The 21,548-nt window shown below is 37.3% G+C and overlaps 2 protein-coding genes and 1 non-coding gene across 4 annotated transcripts; all 3 read left to right on the top strand.

Annotated features, from left to right (window-relative positions):
* Positions 1-581: 581 nt before the first annotated feature.
* On the top strand, positions 582-661 carry TRNAL-UAG (transfer RNA leucine (anticodon UAG)). Its single transcript has one exon. It is a non-coding gene; the product is annotated as a tRNA-Leu (tRNA).
* A 9,757-nt stretch (positions 662-10,418) lies between these two features.
* On the top strand, positions 10,419-14,154 carry LOC126793390 (protein KINESIN LIGHT CHAIN-RELATED 3). Its single transcript, XM_050519899.1, has 3 exons — positions 10,419-10,714; positions 11,196-13,216; positions 13,676-14,154. The coding sequence occupies exons 2-3, from the start codon at positions 11,232-11,234 to the stop codon at positions 13,884-13,886; spliced, it is 2,196 nt and encodes a 731-aa protein (XP_050375856.1). The 5' UTR covers positions 10,419-10,714; positions 11,196-11,231; the 3' UTR covers positions 13,887-14,154.
* An 870-nt stretch (positions 14,155-15,024) lies between these two features.
* Positions 15,025-17,768, top strand: LOC126794698 (uncharacterized). Of its 2 annotated transcripts, XM_050521466.1 has the most exons (9): positions 15,025-15,168; positions 15,268-15,429; positions 15,519-15,575; positions 15,678-15,770; positions 16,494-16,566; positions 16,706-16,781; positions 16,924-17,014; positions 17,301-17,390; positions 17,512-17,768. In XM_050521466.1, exons 1-9 carry the CDS (start codon positions 15,127-15,129, stop codon positions 17,677-17,679), a joined length of 852 nt encoding a protein of 283 aa, XP_050377423.1. In that variant the 5' UTR covers positions 15,025-15,126; the 3' UTR covers positions 17,680-17,768. The 2 variants fall into 2 exon arrangements, with proteins under 2 accessions (XP_050377423.1, XP_050377424.1); XM_050521467.1 differs by having other exon boundaries at positions 17,301-17,596.
* The last annotated feature ends 3,780 nt before the right edge of the window (positions 17,769-21,548 follow it).

The raw sequence follows: 21,548 nt of genomic DNA, 5'->3' as shown, positions 1-21,548 counted from the left end.
AGCTTTTTATTAAAGATTATTTTGAGTTTATTTTTAAAACCCTACACCATACACTCTAATATCCTAAACTCTAAAACCCTATATCCTAAATCCTAAACCATATACTCTAAAATCCTATACACTAAATCATAAACTCTAAACCCGAAATTTTAGTTCAAAATTATTAATACCCATAAATGTCATTTCACAAATAATAAAAATATGTAAAATTATAATTTTAGTATCATAAATCCATGTGTCAAAATATAACAGGTGAGGAGGATTACTGGACATTAACATGTGATTCGGGGAACACTGAAATTTTTTTCCTAATTAAGTCCATAAGGCATTAATCCGTCTCTCAAGTCTCTAACGTCAGACTTAAACTCAGATCCTATTCATAAATTATAATTGAACTTTCATTCTCTTTTCAACTGAGAGGGCGCCATTTCATCTGAAAACTTTATCAGTAGTTTGACAAAGTTCGACAATAGTGTCACATTTTACGTCCCGTTTTGACAAGAAAGTAGAAGGAATGGATACCTGACAAGGAAATAAATAAATGAACTTAGGATATTTTGCTAATAACAACTAGTAATTGGGACAGTTTGGCCGAGTGGTCTAAGGCGCCAGATTTAGGCTCTGGTCCGAAAGGGCGTGGGTTCAAATCCCACAGCTGTCAAGTGGTTTTGCCTGATCCTTAACACCTTTTTGTGAGAGAGGTCCATTTTAGACAACAGGCAGGTTTTGGCAATCTTTTCATCTTGACTCGCAGTGAATAACATGTTGATCTAGATCCAAGGTGGGGAGAATGAACTCCGATCCCAACTGTTCATGTTATATGCTGTTAAGAATTGTGCAAGCAAACAAAGTAATAATAAGTTTCTTGGCAATCTGTTCTTGACTCCCACTTTAGCTTAAGATTTCTCTTTGTGAGCAGCATGTCGATGTAGATCCAACGTCAATCAGGATGATCGACTAACAATTATTCTTCTGATAAACAAACCATGATTGAAAGTCTGAGATCGTTGTTAGATAGTTCATAGTTGGACCGTACCTTTACCGTCTGCTACTCTTGGCTTTAGAACTAAACCTCTCAAGTCTCAACGCCCCCATCGCCGATGTAATCAAAATATACTGTGCGTTTCTTCAATTATTCACTACTCAGGCATGTATAAACTAGGTGTATAACCATTAAACTGTACGTAAACTCTTTCGCTCAAGACTCTATTACGTACAGCTAGCATATATTATCTTTCATAACCTAGAAATGAATCATCGGACTCTAAAGAAATAAGTGTTAGAGGCAATCTCTCACAACTACTCCAAGGTCGAAAGAATAGTTTGAAGAGATTAGCTATATACTCGAAACCAAAGTAAAAGGAGGAAACTGTTGGAACTTCTCGCTATCAACATCAAATGCATGTATCAAAAGAGAACAACTCTGATCAGTACTGTTATGAACACTCCAATGAAGATATCCATCACTGATTAAGCAAGCCATAAATTACCATGCTTTACCAATAATCGATCGATCTCCAAACCAACTGTCAGTACCTTAATTGCCATCTCCTTAAATCTCTGAACAATAACGAGCGAGGACTACTAGCTGTATATCATGTCGGACTAATAGCTCTCACTCTATCATTTTCCTTGAAAATCCTAGGATCATTAGATCATATCTCAAGCTAGCAAGCTCCAAACAATACGTTAACATAATCCTACTCTACGTTCCTTACCATGCAAGAGAAATTTCTGCTCTGAAAAGATATGGCTTGAAATTATCCCGGCCAGTAACAAAGCGGGAGCACATGTTTACCTTCCTGCTAGTACTGCACTACTGCTTTACCTGCTTCAAAATCAAATTGTATGCAACAGTTAGAATGTAATCAATGTATGCATGTGGTTCACAATTTTGTTTATTTATGAAGAGGCCATCAGTTCGACAACTTCAATTACAAACGCTATGCTCGAGTAGATCTATATATGCAACACTTGAGCAAAAGTGCATAGCAACACTGCAGTTGAAGTAATTATAGAAATAATTGCACTATAAAAAAAATTGATACGTACATAGATTACCTAGCTTGAAGTTCTAAGTACCCTGGCCTGATCGTATCATTAAGCAAAGCAAATATTGGAATATGGACACATGTATCCGTACCGTTTGATGGTATCCCATCAGCTTCAACCCTCACCAGTCCCCTACCGGATTATACAAAAACTTCTTCACATCCTAACTTCAACGTACATTTTCCCTTCCTCTGTAAATTCTAGTACTCGATTCAAATCCGTTAATGGTAATCTACTGTCTCTTATTTCGTACTCTTTGGTCCAAGACTCCTTTACACCTTGATTCTTCGATCATCACCCCAGATATACATACTGATATTGTTATCATCCCCATATATAACCATATATGGGCCTGCGCAATTTAACAAATAAGGAAATGCAACAATCATCATACAGTACACACATAGGAATCATCAGCTCCCACAGCGACTTTAAAAGAAGGTAATAGTTGGAACACTTCTCTCTCAACATCAAACGAACATAGCGGAATAGGTCGTCTTATGTTCACACGCACAATCCAGTATAGGAATCCATTCACATAAATCTTTGGCCAATTAGCTGTAAAATAAAATGCCTTGGGCTCTATAAACGGAACTGGCATGCATGGAATGCTTTTCCAACTTCCGGAGCCAATTCAACTGTGAAAACCATTGCCTCCACTTTTTTTTGTTTTTAATTAGGGAAATTTCATTCAATAAAATTGCAACTACAAAGCAATTACAACACCCAACAGATGATAACAACTACCGGAGATAATCTCCAAACTCAAATGACTACTAATACTCACTCCAAAGAAGAGGGACTGACATGTCAATGAATCTAATAAATGTTGAACTGAGGAACTTGTCATGTTAACTTGACCAAAATATGTAGTAACTACTGGGACATGATATAGCCGCAATGGAAAACCATTGGGTGGACCATTCCAGGATCTCCCAAAATCCTCAACACATATTGGAAATACAATGCACGGCCAATAGCTGGCAAATCACTGGGTTCTTGTAACAAAGACTCAGCTACCCAAATCCAAACACTCATTAGGATCCACGACGACAACCCTAACTCAAAAATGTAAGGACTTATTTGAGATCTGATAAGCAAATCCAAACACTAAAACAGACATCTTGCCTCACTGCCGTGCCACCATACTACAACATCCCACCACCACCGAGGCACACCACTATTTGTAAAGAAGATGAGATCCAATCACATATCGAAGAAGAAACACATCAGCTTCATACTTGAAATCAGATCTAATCTCCAACCATGAACCCAAACCAAGGAGTCAACGTGATGTCCAACGCCGCCGCCATCAAGCCTCTCCTCGCAACTGATCCATATCCATTGTCAATCGTGAAAAGAAAGGGTCGGATCTAGGATGATCTGTCCAATTTGAGTCCACGTCGCCATCCACCAACCTTAGACCATGTCTCTGCCATGAAGCCCATTCGCTAGCTCGGTCATCCATCCCCTCCCGGCCTAAAACGCAAAGGCAGGATTACCGGTGGTGCTCGGCCGGGAAAGGATAGACAACAAATGTTTCTCTTTTTTCTTCACGCATGAGGCGCGTTCTCTTAAAGTTTTCTAAGGGTCTATTTTTTTTGTCTCCCAACTACTCCACTTCTTTAGATCCTCCCGTTATATATATGTACTCCGGGTTCAGGTTTAGTCTTGTCTTATATAAGTAAGTTGTTTATCTTTCGGTTTGGTACATAATATTGAAGGACATGCCCGCTCAACTGCGGGACTAAAATTAAAGGACAAAAATGGATGAAACTAACGTGAATTAAGTTGATCAAATGGCTAAAATCGCGAATTGACTTTTCTTGCTCCCTCACCCAATCTCGTTTCTGTCATAGCTCATCCTCTCTTTTTTTTCTTCCAAGCTTCATCTTGCTCATTTTGATTGGATTCTTCTTTTCGTCTTACCCAATCTCTTACTACACCTCAGAGGCTTAACTGATCTATCATTCTATCTCCTATCTATTTTGTTGTTCAGTTTAGCACTTTTCTTTAGGGTTTAGCAATAAATTCCAATTGGTTTTCTCAACAGAATGAGAGGCTTCGTGAAGACAAGGAAGATGATAAGGGAGACGAAGAATATGATGAGCGGAGGCGAATAAGCACAACGACAAGTTATGATGGAAACAACTAGCTAGTTTGCCACTATTCCCCTTCAGCAGTAACCTCAATGGGGTGGTTTTGTTCCAGGTCGCACTATTAAACATCGAGAACGTTAGCGAGCTCATGAAAAATTATTAAAGGATTATTTTGTAGCTGACCCAGTGTACTCTCCCAATGATTTCAAACGTCATTACATGATGATAAATGAGGTTTTCCTCCGCAATTTAGAGCATGTCCAAGTGGTGGATCCATACTTTAGGCAGCCACAAGATTGTGTTGGGCGTCTAGCCTTCTCTCCTCACCAAAAGTTGACTTGTGCACTTCGAATGCTAGCTACATCATGCTCGGCTAATACTTTAGATGAATCATTCATTATGCCTTAATCAACTATCATTGAGAACCTTGGTCAATTTTCTCGTACCATTTTCACAATGTATCAAGAACGTATCTTCGGGCTCCTACAACAGAGGATCTTGATAGGCTGCTACAAAGAGCTGAGCGACGAGGGTTTCCTGGAATGATAGGTTCGCTTGATTGTATGCACTGGTAGTGGAATAATTGTCTAGTGGGATGGTAGGGTAGCTTCAGTGGCAAAATAAGGAAGCCAACTATTGTTCTTGAAGCTCTGACAGGTGCAGACACTTGGATTTATTTAGAATCCCAGGAGCTCAAAATGATCTCACTGTTCTGGGACGTTCTCCACTATTTGATAATGTTACTGCATGTGAGTCACTACAATTGAATTATTATGTCAATAGTACTCCTTATGAGTTTGATTTTTACCTTGCTGATGGTATCTACCCAAAGTGAGTGATGCTGGTACAATCCATAAAACAACCTGATAATGAACACAAGAAGAGTATTTTTTTCCACAAAACAAGAGGCATATCGGAAAGATGTGGAAAGAGGATTTGGAATTCTACAAGCATAATTTGCAATTGTTAGGCAACCTGCAAGAGGTTAGGATAAAGATTCATTATCGACAATCATGTTGGTTTGCATCATACTTCATAACATGATTGTGAAGGACAAACGAGATTACTACTGTAATGGTGAGTCTGATGATGATGACCTGAATTTAAATAGGTCAAGGAGAGCTCAAGAAAAAATTTATGATGGCCCAAGGTTATCCCGTGAACCAAGAACTGGGCAAATTATGATAGCGGATTACATGTCTCGCTACCGAATGGTACGTTCTAATATTGGGCATAGTAATCTACAAAAAGATCTCGTCAAACACGTTTGGTCAATAAGGAGATGAGGAGGTCAAGGTGTATGACAATTACCTTGTCATTATAATAATTGTCAATATGTTGTCATAGTGTTTAAGTGTGCTTTAGTTTCTTTCTATTTCATTGTATGTTATATGTCATGCTTTCTTGAACTTTAATAGTGTGACTTGGCTAGCTTGTTTGGTTTCTATTGTAATAAATAAAAGTTCTTTTCAATTCTACAAACTATTTTAACATTTAATTTTTAATTAAAAATGTTACATAAATAATAGTAATTAACATGACCAATAAATTAAGGAGACACTAATACAAAAGAAACTAATTTATATCAACTAAAATCCATCTTATTCGAAGTGACCGGATGACATATATGGACAATAATCATTCGAGGTTGAGCTAGTATTCAGAAACAACTCTCCTGCGCTTAGCTTTTCAAGTACTTTCCTTTTTTGCCATCAAAATAAGCTTTGCTCTTTAGAGTAAATTTAACGGTTTGCATTATTAAAATTACTCCATTTCTATCTCTCTCTCGTTGATCCTCCTTCATCTTTTCTCATAGTGCTTTTGCCTCTTCCGCCTTTGCATTATCTTTCACCAATCAATCCATGCGAGCTAATAACTTATCTTCAAAGGCTTTCCTCTCCTTTCTTTGGTCCTTGGCTTGCATTCTTTTTGCAGCATTTCTTCTTATCGGCCTAGGAATCGGATCCCTAGATGAAGTCGGTGTTGGATTGTCACTTTGATAGAATCATCGACATTATCTTCTAAGGACACTGAGAGATTTCTTTGTACCGGTGGTGAACTATAATTTTCTTCTAGTGGTGTGTCAAATGTTACCCAAGATTTACACAATTCGTAGCAACTATGAAAAGTGAATGATTTTCCTAAAAAAATCCTTGGCGAGGTGTTACTATAACAATATTTTTAAATAAATAAATAGGAATAATAGATCAAGAAATAATATTGTCACATTGTATAAAAAACAAAACACAACGATATTGAAGCTAATACATAAAAAATATGAGTAAGAATCTCACTTGATCTATGTGATTCGCTCAACTTTGAAGTCTCCTTTCAGCACGTGTGATACATGAATGTCACTTATTCATATGTAGGAAGATATATTTTTGTCATCGATACTTACAACTTTCATGATTTATTGCATTCGGAGAATTCTCGTTGAAGTGCTCGATATATTTTCGTTCCACTTGATTCCAAATGCCTTCCGATTTTTGGCTAGTACTCTTCGTAGGATTTTGAGAGACTTTCATATATGCAACACAAAGAGCTTCATTCTCTTTTTGGTTGTCCAATTTACACCCTTGTTAGAAGGGGTGGACATATTTCAAAGAAGTAGAAGTGATAAAAGATAGTGTAGAAAACAAATAAATAGAAGTAAGGAAAAAGAAGTAGAAAGTGTGAGAAATTAGGAGGATATGATGAATGTATATATAGGCATTGTGAGGTTTCATTATTATTTTTTCTTATTTTTTAAAATCTGTCTATTACTAATATGAAAACTAAAAAAAAAAAAAACTAAAAAAAAATCACAACCACTACTTTGTTAACCACCAGCTTAATTATGGTGCATAATTATCAACCCTTAGATTATAACGTACACATGATTGACACCGTTAGATTTTCTTTGATTCAGTCACAACTTACAACACCACCTTATTGAAAATGAATATTTGTTGTTTTGTGTGGAGCCCACAAGGGATGCAGGGACAAACACATGGCCAAATGTAGCCTTCTATACTCTCTTGTGGCCCGTTAACTATATATCCCTAACCTTATTGAAGACTATTTTTTGCCAAAAAGTGAGATATTTGACCTCTTAGCCCTATTACTGAAGATGACCTAAGGTGCTAGATTTAGGCTCTGGTCTGAAAGGGCGTGGGTTCACAAGAAAATAACTGTCAAATTTTTCTTTGAAGAAAATAACTGTTTCTTTACACCTCTTTTCCTCGTTCTGCATAACTAGAGAACCAGGACACAATCTTCAAATGTACTATGTTTGAGTGTGTGTTTATTTTTCTCTAATTTTGAAGAAGGTTCATTGGGTTTGAGTATTACTATATGGAACTTGATCGAGATTTGTATTATATAGGACACTCTATGTTCTCTTCCTTCCTTGCTGATTCTTGAATTGGATTTGTAAGGAAAATCTTGCATTTTGGATAAACTATGACGATGAAAACACCGATTAGAAAATATCGGATCAATCTTTCTTGCATGGAATTCTTGTGTGGGTGTTTGTTATCATTCAATTGTTTGGATTAGGCAAAATTATGCCACCATGAATCCACGATCCAATATAAACTTAAGCTTTATATCTGAAGAACATGCAACAAGACTATTTCACCTTAATTTTCAAGAGGTGGTCCAATCTGTCCAGGCATGTGGTCTCTTCAAAAATGGACAATTGGAACTTTTCTTCTTCATAGTTAAACCATTGATTAGAAATCTCATTGCATCCTTACACTACAATTGTATTCAACATCTTCCCTTTCTCCTTCAATAGAACTTGATCAATATAGAAGAAGAAACGAAAGAAATAGAGCAAGGAAAAATAATAAATGTAATTTATATGTTTGTCATTATCAGTCTTTTTATGTGAGTTGAAAATATCAAACATATATAGAAAAATGACAGAGGAATAGACAACACTTTCAGAGGTGCAAAATAGAACTCCCCCAAAAGAAAACAAAGAAAAATTTGTGGAAAAAAAGAGAAAAAACTGCATCATAGATGACCACCTAAACAGGTTCACCACTGATGGGAATATTCCATGCCACATACCAATCAACCTAGTTATTCAATTGAGTAACTGCTGCAATTCGTTATAGTTTTTGTGAATTGTCATTTATCTAAATGCATGACATGAAATCAACTAATAACGGTAATGTTTAATGGTCAATAGCGGATCTAGGATCCGAAGATAGGGTGAGCTTCGAGTTTGGTCGAAAGATAAAAAAACAAGTATATAATCTTGTAAACTGTTGACATCAATGAGTATTTCAAAATTAAATTAAGTGTTCATGAATGTAGAAGAATATTTTGAAAATCAATGACAAATTAAAATACCAAACAATTTTTTTTTCAAATCAATCTAAATCATTTGTACTTGCAATTTTAGATTCAATATAGAGTAGCAAGCAGATTATAAGAGTTATACTTAAAGATTTTTAATAATTTAAGAAGAAGAATACATTCATGTAGGAGAAATGCATACTAAAAGTCTAATTTTATACATATATATAATATATATCTGTTTTTTTTGTCAACACTAATATAGTAAAAAATTGGGTGCATCTATTGTCACCCCATCAACTCTTTAGTTCACCTCATAAAGATTTCAATTACTGAAAATACTATATCACCAAAGTACAAAATGACTATTAAGTACACTAATTTTTTAAATTACATAATCATTAATTATATGTATACAAATATGTTTACATTATTATTAAATATTGATCTTTTTCACCCGAATTTGAAAATATTTCTCTATTTTTATCAAAAACAATTTTCAATAATTATACATAATTCATTATTTAAATCACAAATCATTACTATCAACTTAATAAAATCTTTATAATACCTTATGAACATAAAAAAAATTAACACCAAAATCAATATTCTTTTTATTGCTCAAAGTGGATAATTTACGACTTTTTTTCTACAAAGTTGTTAAACTATGAATATTTTGACATTTATATTAGATAAACACTTAAACTATTTTTTGTAAAACTAAAAAGAAACATTTGAAGAAGAAATATATGAATTAGATTACTAGAATCATAATTGAAAACATTACTATTCCTTTTATATTGATGTAAATTAATTGTAAGATTTTCTTTAATTTGATATATCATATAAGGTAATAAGGACACGTTTGGAAAAAGAAGTGGGTAATTCATTTAAAAAAAAAGTGGGTAAAATAAGTATATTTAATGTTAAATTTAAAATATGGGATGAAATGAGTAGAGAATGTGATCAAAGTAGATGATAGGTGACAATAGCCACACCCTAAAAAATTTAAGGCCAAAAATCTTTCAAGGGTTCCGGTTTAGGCAAGTCTTAGGTTAGATCCGCCACTTTTAATGGTTTAAACAAACCTAATAAATTCATATTGTTCGGCGTCACCGACCAGATGATAGAATGAGACCTCAACATATGGGGTGGTCCAAAGCTGTTTAATACACATGATCAAAGTAAGTTTTGTTTCGACAGTGGTAATTCATAGTTGTACATCTTTTTACTTCATATATCCAGATCATTGTTGTATTTGCTTCAAACGTTACTTAAAATGCTCCCTCTTTATTGTTTCACCGAATTGACATTTCATCCTTCATAAAAAAGAAATTGACGGCACAAATCGTGAATGGAGCGGAAGATAATGAAAGGATATGCATCAGTAGCTCATAAATTTGTCACAACGTGTGAATGTGAGGGCACATCATTGTAAGGTCTAAAACAAAGGTGCACCCCACGTCCTCATCATACTCTCATTATTTACATGTGAGAATCACTATTATACATATGATGTAATCTTACCTCATGTTTATTATCATTACCATTAGTGGATAAACAACTATTTGATCGAGATCACACTCACATTTTTGTTACACACCTCTAAAAAAGCTAAATAAGTACATAACATACGTATGGATCTTCTTCTCCTTCATATAATTGTGTAATTATATGAATAATTTGCTAAACTTTCAAGATGGAATGTTCCATAGTTTACATCACAATAATGACAATATCCCTCCAAGCAAAGATTTACCTCAAGCTAATGACCCTCTGTCTATAACAAAACCTACATCCCACCAAATCAATAAGGTAACAATTAACCAACCCAAAAAAGGAAAATAAAGGTCATTCACCCATCTTTTCCAACTGTCCTTTAACCCCTCATATCCAATCCCCCATCTCCACGTGTCCATTTTCAGTTTAAATTACGGTGTGGAAAACACAAAATCGGCGGGTTGGGGAAGAAAGTAGTCGCCTTTTTTTTTTCTCGCTTCTCCTCTTCCCCAAAGTCTGCAACTTTTTTCTTACACCATTTTCTTTTTTCCTCTTCATTTTTAATTTTAGATTTATTTTTGTCGGTTTCTCCCATTACGCTTCTGGCCATCTCTGTCATCTTCGTCCCAATCCAGCTTATATAAGCTCACCCACCAGCAAAAGATTAGATTTTTAACCTTGTATATATAATTGGCACCCGTTATTATTGAGACCCAGATACCTTAATCTCTCCGGTGTCGTTTTGTCATGCTCTGTTGATTGTTCTTCTTCAGGTATGGGTTTCCTTTTTGCTCTTTGTTTATGTTGTTGTTTCAGCTCAATCCATTATTTGTTTTCCATTGGAGGTCGACTGTGGAAGAAAGTTGGAAACTATGATGTTGTTGTTGACGAGTTTTTGATATTCTTAATTGGGTTTTGAAGTTGTGTATTGAATTTGTATGTGTATGGGTTTGGCTGTGAAGATCTAATGAGGCAATTTTAGTTATTGGTTTTATGTTTCTGTTTATGGACGTGTTGGAAAGTTTGTGTCTTTGTAGTTATTGCTTCATTTCTGCTTTGTTAAGTTTCCCTGGGATAGATACAAAGGTTCACGAGTAGATTACATGGGTTTTATTTAATGCATTGTGCTTTGTGTTTTTGCATTATTCAATTTTTTTTCAGCTATAGATTATTAGATTTGTGTATGCATTTGGAACTTTGCTAGAAGTTTCGGGGCAGTTGTTTTGATCTCTTGGTTTCAAATGGTTGTTGCAGTGAGGTGAGGGGTTTTGTTGATTTGGGCAGACAGACATGCCGGGAATTGTTGAAGGGGTGGTGAATCAATCGAATGGGAATTCTCCATCTCACAAGGAGAATCCGGCAATGAATAGATCCCCGAAAGGTACTCTGAGTGCACATAGCCCTCGGAGTATGGGAACTGATCTTCCAGTTGAGGGGGCAGTTGACACCTCAATCGAGCAGCTTTATGAGAATGTGTGTGACATGCAGAGTTCTGATCAGTCACCTTCGAGGCGTAGTTTTCGATCGGATGGAGAGGAGTCTAGGATTGATTCCGAGTTGCGCCATCTTGTTGGAGGAGAGATGAGGGAGGTGGAGATAATGGAAGAGGAAGTTCATTCAAAGCCAGCAGATGATTCTCATAGTGATACAAGTTCCAGGAAGGATAGTTCACCGATCGTTAGTAAGTCAGGAAAGATTGATAAGCCTCAATCTCCAAGTACAAAATCCACCTCTCCACGCAACTCCAAGAAAAGTGCTCGCTTGCAGGTGGACTCAGAGGGTTCATCAAAATCAGTTTCCAAGGGAAAAAGTCCTGACAAGCCTCCCCTGCGTAAGAACAGTGATAAGAATCTACCAAAACCTGTGGGAGTCACTCCTGTTAAGAAATACAGGAAATCACCTGGAGGGTCAAAGGTGCAGATGGGAACTGAGGATTCGGCTGAATCAGGATTGAATCCGGATCTCGGGCCATTTCTGCTAAAGCAAGCAAGGGATTTGTTTTCTTCAGGGGATAATTCTCAGAAAGCTCTTGAGTTAGCTCTTCGAGCTACAAAATCGTTTGAACTATGTGCAAATGGGAAACCCTGCTTAGAGCTAGTGATGTGTTTGCATGTTACATCGGCAATTTACTGTAGCTTAGGCCAGTACAGTGAGGCAATTCCGGTTCTTGAGCGCTCAATTGACATTTCACCCATGGAGGAAGGTCAAGATCACGCCCTTGCTAAATTTGCTGGTCACATGCAGTTGGGTGATACTTATGCTATGCTGGGCCAACTTGAGAATTCACTTGCACATTACACAACTGGATTGGAAATTCAGAAACAAGTATTGGGGGAAACGGATCCAAGAGTTGGTGAAACTTGTAGATATCTGGCTGAAGCTCATGTTCAAGCATTGCAATTTGAGGAGGCCCAAAGACTTTGCCAGATGGCTCTTGACACTCATAAAGAGAATGGTTCCCCAGCTTCGTTGGAAGAGGCAGCAGATAGGAGACTCATGGGTCTTATATGTGAAACAAAGGGAGATCATGAAGCTGCTCTTGAGCATCTTGTTTTAGCCAGCATGGCTATGGTGGCAAATGGCCAGGAAGTGGAGGTAGCTTCTGTTGACAGCAGCATTGGAGACACATATTTATCATTGTCTCGGTATGATGAGGCTGTTTTTGCTTATCAGAAGGCACTCAATGTGTTCAAGACCACTAAAGGTGAGAATCATCCATCTGTTGGTTCGGTTTTCATCCGTCTGGCAGATTTGCATAACAGGACAGGGAAAATTAGGGAATCAGTATCCTACTGTGAGAATGCTCTTCGAATTTATGAAAAGCCCATGCCTGGAGTCCCTGCTGAAGAAATGGCAAGTGGTCTCACAGATATTGCAGCTATCTATGAATCAATGAATCAGCTCGACCAAGCAGTCAAGTTGTTACAGAAGGCGTTAAAAATATACAATGATGCCCCTGGTCAGCAGAGCACAGTAGCAGGGATAGAAGCCCAAATAGGGGTCATGCATTACATGTTGGGGAATTTTTCTGAATCTTATGAGTCCTTCAAGATTGCGATAGCAAAGCTCCGTGCTACTGGAGAAAAGAAGTCTGCCTTCTTCGGAATTGTTCTGAACCAAATGGGGCTTACTTGTGTACAACGGTATGATATAAATGAAGCACAAGAATTCTTTGAAGAAGCCAGAACTGTTTTGGAGCAAGAGTGTGGACCATATCACCCTGATACGCTTGGAGTATATAGCAATCTTGCAGGCACTTATGATGCAGTTGGCAGGTACTTTATCTCTTTCCTTCCCCAAGTGTCATCTTTAGCCTTCTTCTCCCCTTAGCACTGTTGTATTTCTGAATGTTCCATTGGTTGTAAACTTGCTTTTTGCTCTCCCTTATTCTATACTTGCCCGTGTCACATGGGTGTGAATTGGTAACACAGTTCTAATTTAGAGGCTGAAAGTTGGTTCATGTCCATGTAGCTCTTCCTTTCCTTCATGAACTTTTGTTGGACACCAAGTTGTAAAAGTACCTTGATTGCTAATTGTGAGAACATTGTTGACCAACCGAACAAGGGCTAGTCAGAGAAACAAAAATAATTAAGTGATTTTTTTAAGTCTTTTGCATTTCTGTAGGTATATATCTTGTTTGAAATATATTGTTGCTAAGCTAGCCTTTAAGTTTTATTAACAGTGTAAATAAATCGATGTACTGATTCTCGATATTCTTCTGTTTTCATCTCCAGGTTGGATGATGCAATCGAACTCCTGGAATTCGTTGTTGGGATGAGGGAAGAAAAACTAGGAACAGCTAATCCTGATGTGGATGATGAGAAAAGAAGGTTGGCTGAGTTATTAAAAGAAACAGGAAGAGTTCGGAACAGAAAAGCCAGATCACTAGAGAACCTCCTTGATGCAAACTCTCATGGTGTAAGCCACGAAGGAATTATGGTATGATATGAATGGTCATCTGTTCAGGCACGAAATGAATGTATTATAGGACACATTTAAGAGGAATTTGATATGGTAATCGAAGAACAATTGTTGGGTGTGTTGATAAGATTTTTACAAGTGGATGTAGCCCCAGGGTAGGGTTTTTGGTGTATTATTAATTTATATTTCTGAAGGATGTAACATTTTGCGGCAACACTTTTTTATGTACTTGCAGCATGAAGCTTTTGTCACATAATCATCTTGTATTCAAGAGTTATAGATTTGTTTCGCACCCTGCTCCCATTTGAAGATTTCATGAGTAGAGGTAATTTCCACTTGGGTGCTTTCGTACTTTGCATTTTCAATTTGGAAAATCTTATTTGAATATCAAATAGCTTCTTGTCATCTTTGTTTCAATGCCTGGTCGGAACATGTACTCCAGTATGAACATTTATATACCTCAATGTCGTTCACAAATCACGACTGTATTGTACAAAACGTGAGACTATCCTTGAGGAGGTCATCAACCTAAAATCAGCAGCATCTTGCCTTTTCTTCAGAGGCAAGAGGGTCTCCCTCCAAGCACAGATTTTAAACTGAAAGTAACAAGCAGCCTTTGGTTTTTCTTCAGCCTTGCTAGAAGAACCCACATTGGCATAGTAACACTGGTCCCCAAACAGAATTTGTGGATCTTCCTACCAAATGCTAAATCCATTAGCTCAGAGCTCAAATTTCTAATAAAACCATCACAACTTCACTGGCGGCGACCATTAGAGACATACCCCGAAATCATCACATTCCATATTTATCCTATTTCCTCTCATACACTCATCATCAACAACACTCCTATAAACACATTCCGCATTATTCACATTACCAAAATTCATATACATTTGAACCAATCCTTTGAAGTAATCCGGCAAAAACATCAATTCATGCACTCATCCACAATTTTCCTTCTGAATTCTCCAAAAACATCAATTGGAAAGCAAAGCAATCACCAAAAACAAAGACATGCATACAGCAAAAGGTTAGTAAAAGGTGTAATAACTAATACCCGGACGGAAAGCCAAAAAAAAACCGAGTCAAACGACCTATTGACCCAAAAAAAAAAACCGAGTAAAACGATGTCGTTCTGAGTATAAAAAACAATGTTCGTTTTCTTTCCTCTCCGCCTGTCTTTCACTCTTCTTAGCTCTCACTTCGACGGCTCCGTTCACACCCCAATTGCCGATCACTAAAGAAACCCAGTTACGCTACTTCAATGTCCGACTCAGCGCCGGCGAGCTTCGTAGACCAATTCGTCGTAAGCTCTTCTCTCTCTCCCTTGTTCCTTAAACCCTGAACCCTGAACCCTGAAAAAGTTTTGTACTTTCGAATTTGGTATTTGACAACGGTGTTTTAGGTTCCGGGAGATGTGGTCCTTGACCTGACTAACATGGCGAACCAGACCATCAAACTCGGCGGCGGTCTCCGGCAAGACTGCGATGCAATAACGGCGATGAAGGCCGGGACATTGAAGTTCTCAAAGCCCAACAAGTACTGGGTCGAGACGTCGCAGAAACGGGTCGGTACAAACCCACATTCGAATCAAGTTTCGATCTTTACTTTGCACATTGGTACTTAGTTAGTTTCTGTCATGATCGTTGTGTGCAGTATGTGCCTTGTGTGGAGGATTCTGTGCTTGGAATCGTGGTGGACTCCAGAGCAGATGTAAGAGCTTTGATTGAGTTATGTAATGTTGGTTTTTTTTTTTCCGGAGCCGCCGGCCATTTGTTTATGATCATTTGGGTTTTGTTTGTGGGGGGTGTTTAGAAATTTCTGGTGGACATTGGAGGGCCTTCATTGTCGTTTTTGCCTGTGCTTGCTTTCGAAGGAGGAACACGGAGGAACATACCAAAGTTTGAGGTTTGTAAAAGTTCGAATCATGTCTATATTTTATCGATATGTTTCCGTATTTTTTGCCTAGTCTACAGTGTAGATGTTTTTGAAAAGTTTGTGGCTTACATTGTAGCACAGGGGACTGAAATCACATGCGTAAGGTGCATGCTTGTGTGAGTTGTCTAAGAAATTTTTGGGAAACAAGAATACTTCAAAAAGTATACTTTAAAATTTATGATTTACACACAAAGTTTGTTGTACTAAGATCTAAATAACTCGGTTGTGAACTTGAGATCTGCTTTACCATCACTAGCCGTCTAGCCCTTATACTTGGTTGTGAACATGGATCATCATTTGTTATACCAGTTTCTAGTTTTGTAAGAAACCAAATTGTTTGAGTGGTGCATATATCAGGGTCTTATATTTTGTCATAATGATCAGAAACAATCACCAACAGTAAGATCAAAACCATGATTATGCTCTGTTTTTGCAAGGGTATATATATGAAGTAGCTCTACAAATGTTTCTATATAGGATGTCAGTATTCTATTAAGACTTGAAAGAGATAGCCTTCACGAATAATTTTTTTTTCTTGGGAGGGGATGGGGGGCCTTGGTAGGAGCTGATGTACTGAAACAGCTATAACGTGATGTTATGATCTTGGACCTTCTGTTTATATGCAAGTGCAGAAAAATCTTTGAATTCTGGGCTTTACAATGTGTTCCTATGGCTTAATTAGTTGCTTTGCAGGTAGGTACATTGCTTTATGTTAGGATCGTAAAAGCAAACCCTTGCATGAATCCTGAGTTGTCATGCACCGATGGTTGGTATTCAATCTTTATCTTTCTCCATTCCCCAGATGCCTTATTTGCTCTTTTCTGCCCTGTTTATCAGTCATTTTGAGTATTTGTTGAGTCAGTTTATCTGATTGACCTTGTTCAAAATTGTTATTTGATCTATAGCCAGTGGAAAAGCAGCAGAATATGGTCCCCTTAAAGATGGCTACATGTTCGAATGCTCAACTGGCCTTGCAAGAATGTGAGTTGTAGCTCCCTTGCTATGATACATAATACTTGCTTGAGTGCTTGGCTACATGTGTTGACTGCTGTCGTTTAAGTGCACAAAAGAGCTACTGGTGGACGGGTTCTTTCCGGTATTGAAATATAAATTTTGTTTTCAGGCTTCTGAGTTCACCAATACTTCCAGTTCTTGCAGTACTTGGGAAGAACATCTCCTTTCAAATAGCAATCGGTTTAAATGGCCGTGTTTGGGTAAACTTCTTGTGAACCTTGTTCTTGAAAAAAAAAAAAGGAATATCTGTTTAAGCAGCTTCTCAGTTCCATTGCAAGTCAGTAATTTACTTGTGTCTGGCATCTATTGTAAAATCTACTCAACACTAAGCCCATTTCTTGCTAGGATTGATAACACCTTGCTTGGATCTTGACTGAACTTATTCGGTTGGGATATTTTCAAGTTGCAAACTCCTTTCCTATATGAAAACACAGTGCCGTTCTTTCCCTATATTAGTTTTCCTTACAAATTCTTGTCAACTTCTAGGTGAACGCTACTGAAGCAGATAAGGTGATCATTGTTGCTAATGCAATTATGAACTCGGAGAACCTTAGTGGGGTACAGCAGATTGCAATGGTGGATAAACTTCTGAAGAAGATTAATGACTCCATTACGTTATGATTCAATCTCCTGTCTTTGTTTTCTGTGTTTCTACATTATTTCTCCGACATTCTCATCTTCAATGCTTTTCTTGTAGCATGACAAGTCCAGAAGTGCAAGCTGTAAAGCAATCAAACTCGCACATCTGTTTGATACAAGAGATTTTCAGATTTTGTTTCGAACGGGTTGTGACGCCAGAGGTTTGGAAGATTGCAATCGAGAGTGTACATCAGCCGTTCAAGTCCCATCAACCCTTAACCGGTAGGGATGTCACAACCCAGATGTTATTCGAGTGTTGTTATTTAGCTTTAGTGTTTAGAAGCATATTTTTATATAAGTGGGAGATTTCATCATGTAGGTCAATATGTACCCCCTCAGACTTGTGTTTTTCAATGAAACTCGGACCTAATATCCCACCATTATTCAGAAAGGAAACTATTCAAAGTTCCAGAATAGACTGCAGGGATACTGTTTTCTTTATTTGTCTCAGGTTCAGCAAAATGCTGCTGACTAGCAGTGTTAACCAACATTCCCTAAGTTGCCCAAAACCCTCATATAGTTCTGAGAACTATTCCTGATGTTGAGACCTGTAGTACACTAGTACATGGTTGCGCCCTCAATAATTCTTGTTTGACGACATGCTTGGAAGCTGCTTAGTCAATGTGTCTGTTTGCCAGAAAGTGATCAAAGCACTGATCATCACGTGGTTCAAGTGTTTAATCCTTTATATCAATAGTGATAGTTCCAAATGAGTTTTTGGAGCTACTGGTTTTTTATTTTCTTGGATAATTTTTGGAGCTACTGGTTTGTTGAGAGCGTTCATCCTTATCTTGTGGTCTGTGGATTACAAATTAACAATAAACTAGTTGAGTCTGTACTTCTAGTTGTGAATAACATCAGTGGAGTCGGATTGGAAGTAGAGTGAGATCCCAAAAGAAGGAATTAGTACGTATGCGATGAAGGCACGAGTTGGCGAATTTCTAAGCCTGTAGCCAACTTCGTATTCCAAAACACCATGATTGCCAGGTACTAAAACTTACTGGGCATTATCAAAGAATGTCAGAAATGTTTTGGAGCAAAACGATCACGGACCGGTTTAGCCTTGTCACGTAGGAGCAACAGTAAATAAATCACTCTGCAATTTCTAATTATCAGGCGCTGATAGCAAAAACTGCTTCGATCACATGAAGTTGAAGAAGGCAGTGCAATGCTGTGAGTGAGAGTGATGAGACTCCAGAATGGACTTGTGGTAATCTCATGAATGCAAGCCTACGGTGTTTGTTTGCTTTTTGATTTTGAAGCTTCTCGATGTTGCATAGTAGCACACAACAGCACAAAGAAACCCAGTTTTTTTTTTCCTCTTCTTCGTGTAGTCTCACCCAATCTCTCGCACTCAATCAACTAGAACTGGATCTACATCGGCCACCCCATAAATCTTTCTCTGACTCTGTCTTCTTCTTAATCTTTCGAACTATGATTGCGTGAGGCTTAATTGACCCTGTCACTTTCTTTGCTGAATCGTTGTCGTTTTGTTTTCATAATCGAGTTAGCTGAAGTACCAAAATTGGTGGCAATGTAGCATGAGGTGCAGCTGCCATGCATGTGATTCTTAGTTAGTACGAGATAATGATATATTAATACTGGTGTAATAATTAATCTTCACGTTGGATTTGTTCAGAGTACGTTGATAACCTATACGCACTAAATTGACCCGATCACGAGGCCTACTTAACTATCTAGCCTTCTAATTACCTAGCTCTTCGATCTAGAAATTGGAAAAGAACCTCTGGTTTGAATTGAAACTCCTATAATGTCACCTAGTTGGCTAGCTCATATATATATATATATATATCGTCCCTATCCAGAGTGAAGCTTCGCTCTGAAATTTCAGAGTGAAGTTCTAATTTTGGCACACTTTATTGAAAGCGTAACAATTCATATTTTGAACCCTTTACAAATAAAATGGAGATATTGTTCGAGTACGTTCTTATTCAAATAGCATAACTTCAAAATTTAATTAAAGAGATCGAGGAGCTTGCAAAACTCTCTATATATCTCTCCGCACAGGCGTTTTGGGGAGAAAGAAATTAACAAAACCAAATGATTCAAGGTGGCGTACGGACGACATGGTGATAATTAGTATACGTAACCCCTTCAGAAGCTAGAAGAAAACTTTGGTGATCCATTTGCAGAGATCGAATCTCTCTGCGTAGCAACATCAAGTTCTTTCTTTCAATTCGATCAGTGCATGGTATGAAATCCCACGGCATATGCAGTTCACCCGTACTAGAAATTCTTGTATGTACAACGCCACAGCGGGAGTGAGCTAGGAATAGATTGATCAAATTGGTGGTGCATGGTGAAAACGTTAAGAAAGAACGCACTCCTTATGTGAAAACTACAACAAAAACACTGTTTCACTGATATGTACGTCGGTACGCGCGTGTATGAGAATCTATGCGAGACCATAAATCGTATCATCCAAAGATTTTTAATGTTTTTCTTTTGGATTCATGTCGACCATTATTGAGTCATTGTGAAAAAGTGTATATGCTTCTACCTTTCAATCATTGATCAGAAGAATACTCTATATACGTATAGTTTACAGATTAATGTGGGACGAATAAAGCACGTGGCATAGTCTATTGAACTATCATTCACATTTCTGTCGTAGAAATTCTCTTATTTTTAGATCAATGTGTTTCACCGACACGTACGTACAGCCTACTCACAGCCACAGCCACAGTGTCTGTAATTTTCCTCAAATCTTTTGGGGCAAAGAGAAGCACACGTATTTTCTCAATCTCTTCAAGAATTGCGGGGTCGTTTAAAAAAAAAAATTTGCGGGGTCATTTGTTACGCTGGATTCCAGTCCTGGACTCCTGCCTTTTTTGAGTGGACCTAATAAAGTACAATAAGCTAAACTAAAGTGGGGACTAAGGCACATATTTGGTGATGGGGGACTAATTAGGAAGCAGGATAATTAAGACAAAATCATCCTATAGTTGTTGGTAAGCAAGACAGCTCTGCAATCAAACGCAAAGGAAATTAATTTGCATTTCATATTCTCACTGATATCACTGATCGATCGAAAAGGACAAGTCCTGATCTATCACAATACCTCTTAGTTCCAGCAAACAAATATATAGAGACGTACGTAGGGTTGTCGACGTACATACATATGGGTACCATCAGTAGTTCAATATGCTTTATGATTTGAATTTACGCTTTGCTTAATAACTAATTGATCAATTCACAGTTAATGCATGCAGTCTCTAATTTCATATATATGCAAATATAATCTTCCAATCTGTCCTCTGGTTCTCTAAAACTCTTTCAATCTGTCCAAAAGTCTATATTCAAATATGATTTGAATACACACACACACATCTGATGAACGAATAAGTTTATTGTCATTCTCTAGCAAGCTAATTTTTGGGGAGAAAATAAGGAAGTCAAAAAGTTTGAAGACCAGTCATACTTGACCATATAATTATGAATTGAGGTACCAGCATGTATACCTCATTTGGCTAATTAAACTTCAAGTTTCTGCACTCCCATGCATGTGCCAATTAGGAAAACAAGGTCCCCAAGTTCGATCAGCTGCTTCAAGATATGTTTGAACTTGATTCCAGCCTAATGTAGAATCGAGAAACTAGACCGTAGAAGTGTTTGTGTGATGATAAAATGCATTAAACATCAAGAAGCATATGATCGAAGAAATCAAAGAAAAATGTACGTATTTGATCAATTATATCTCAACGGCTCAACATGTGACGAGATAAATTGATACACGTAGTGATAATTTTTTTTTTTCGTAAAGATAATTTGATAACGCATAATATGTTAATTATGTTGATATCACACTCTAATATATCATATATACACGTACATATGGAACGGTCGCTTTATTCTAGTTCGTATGATTCCCACATAATCGTATAAGATGATAATGTATTGAACTATACAGACGTCGTACAATCAGAAGAAGCAGTAATTACAATATTATGTCACTGTAGCTAGCTGATGGCAGCAGATGGTGATATTAGATAGCCACCCACTAACCATCGCAATTTACACCTCTCTCTCTCTCTCTCTCTCCATATGAACTTGCTAGCTACATTTCTACCGCCA

Source organism: Argentina anserina, chromosome 5 (genome assembly GCF_933775445.1).
Source record: "Argentina anserina chromosome 5, drPotAnse1.1, whole genome shotgun sequence".
NCBI lineage: Eukaryota > Viridiplantae > Streptophyta > Magnoliopsida > Rosales > Rosaceae > Argentina > Argentina anserina.
This window is presented reverse-complemented; position numbering and strand designations above follow the sequence as displayed.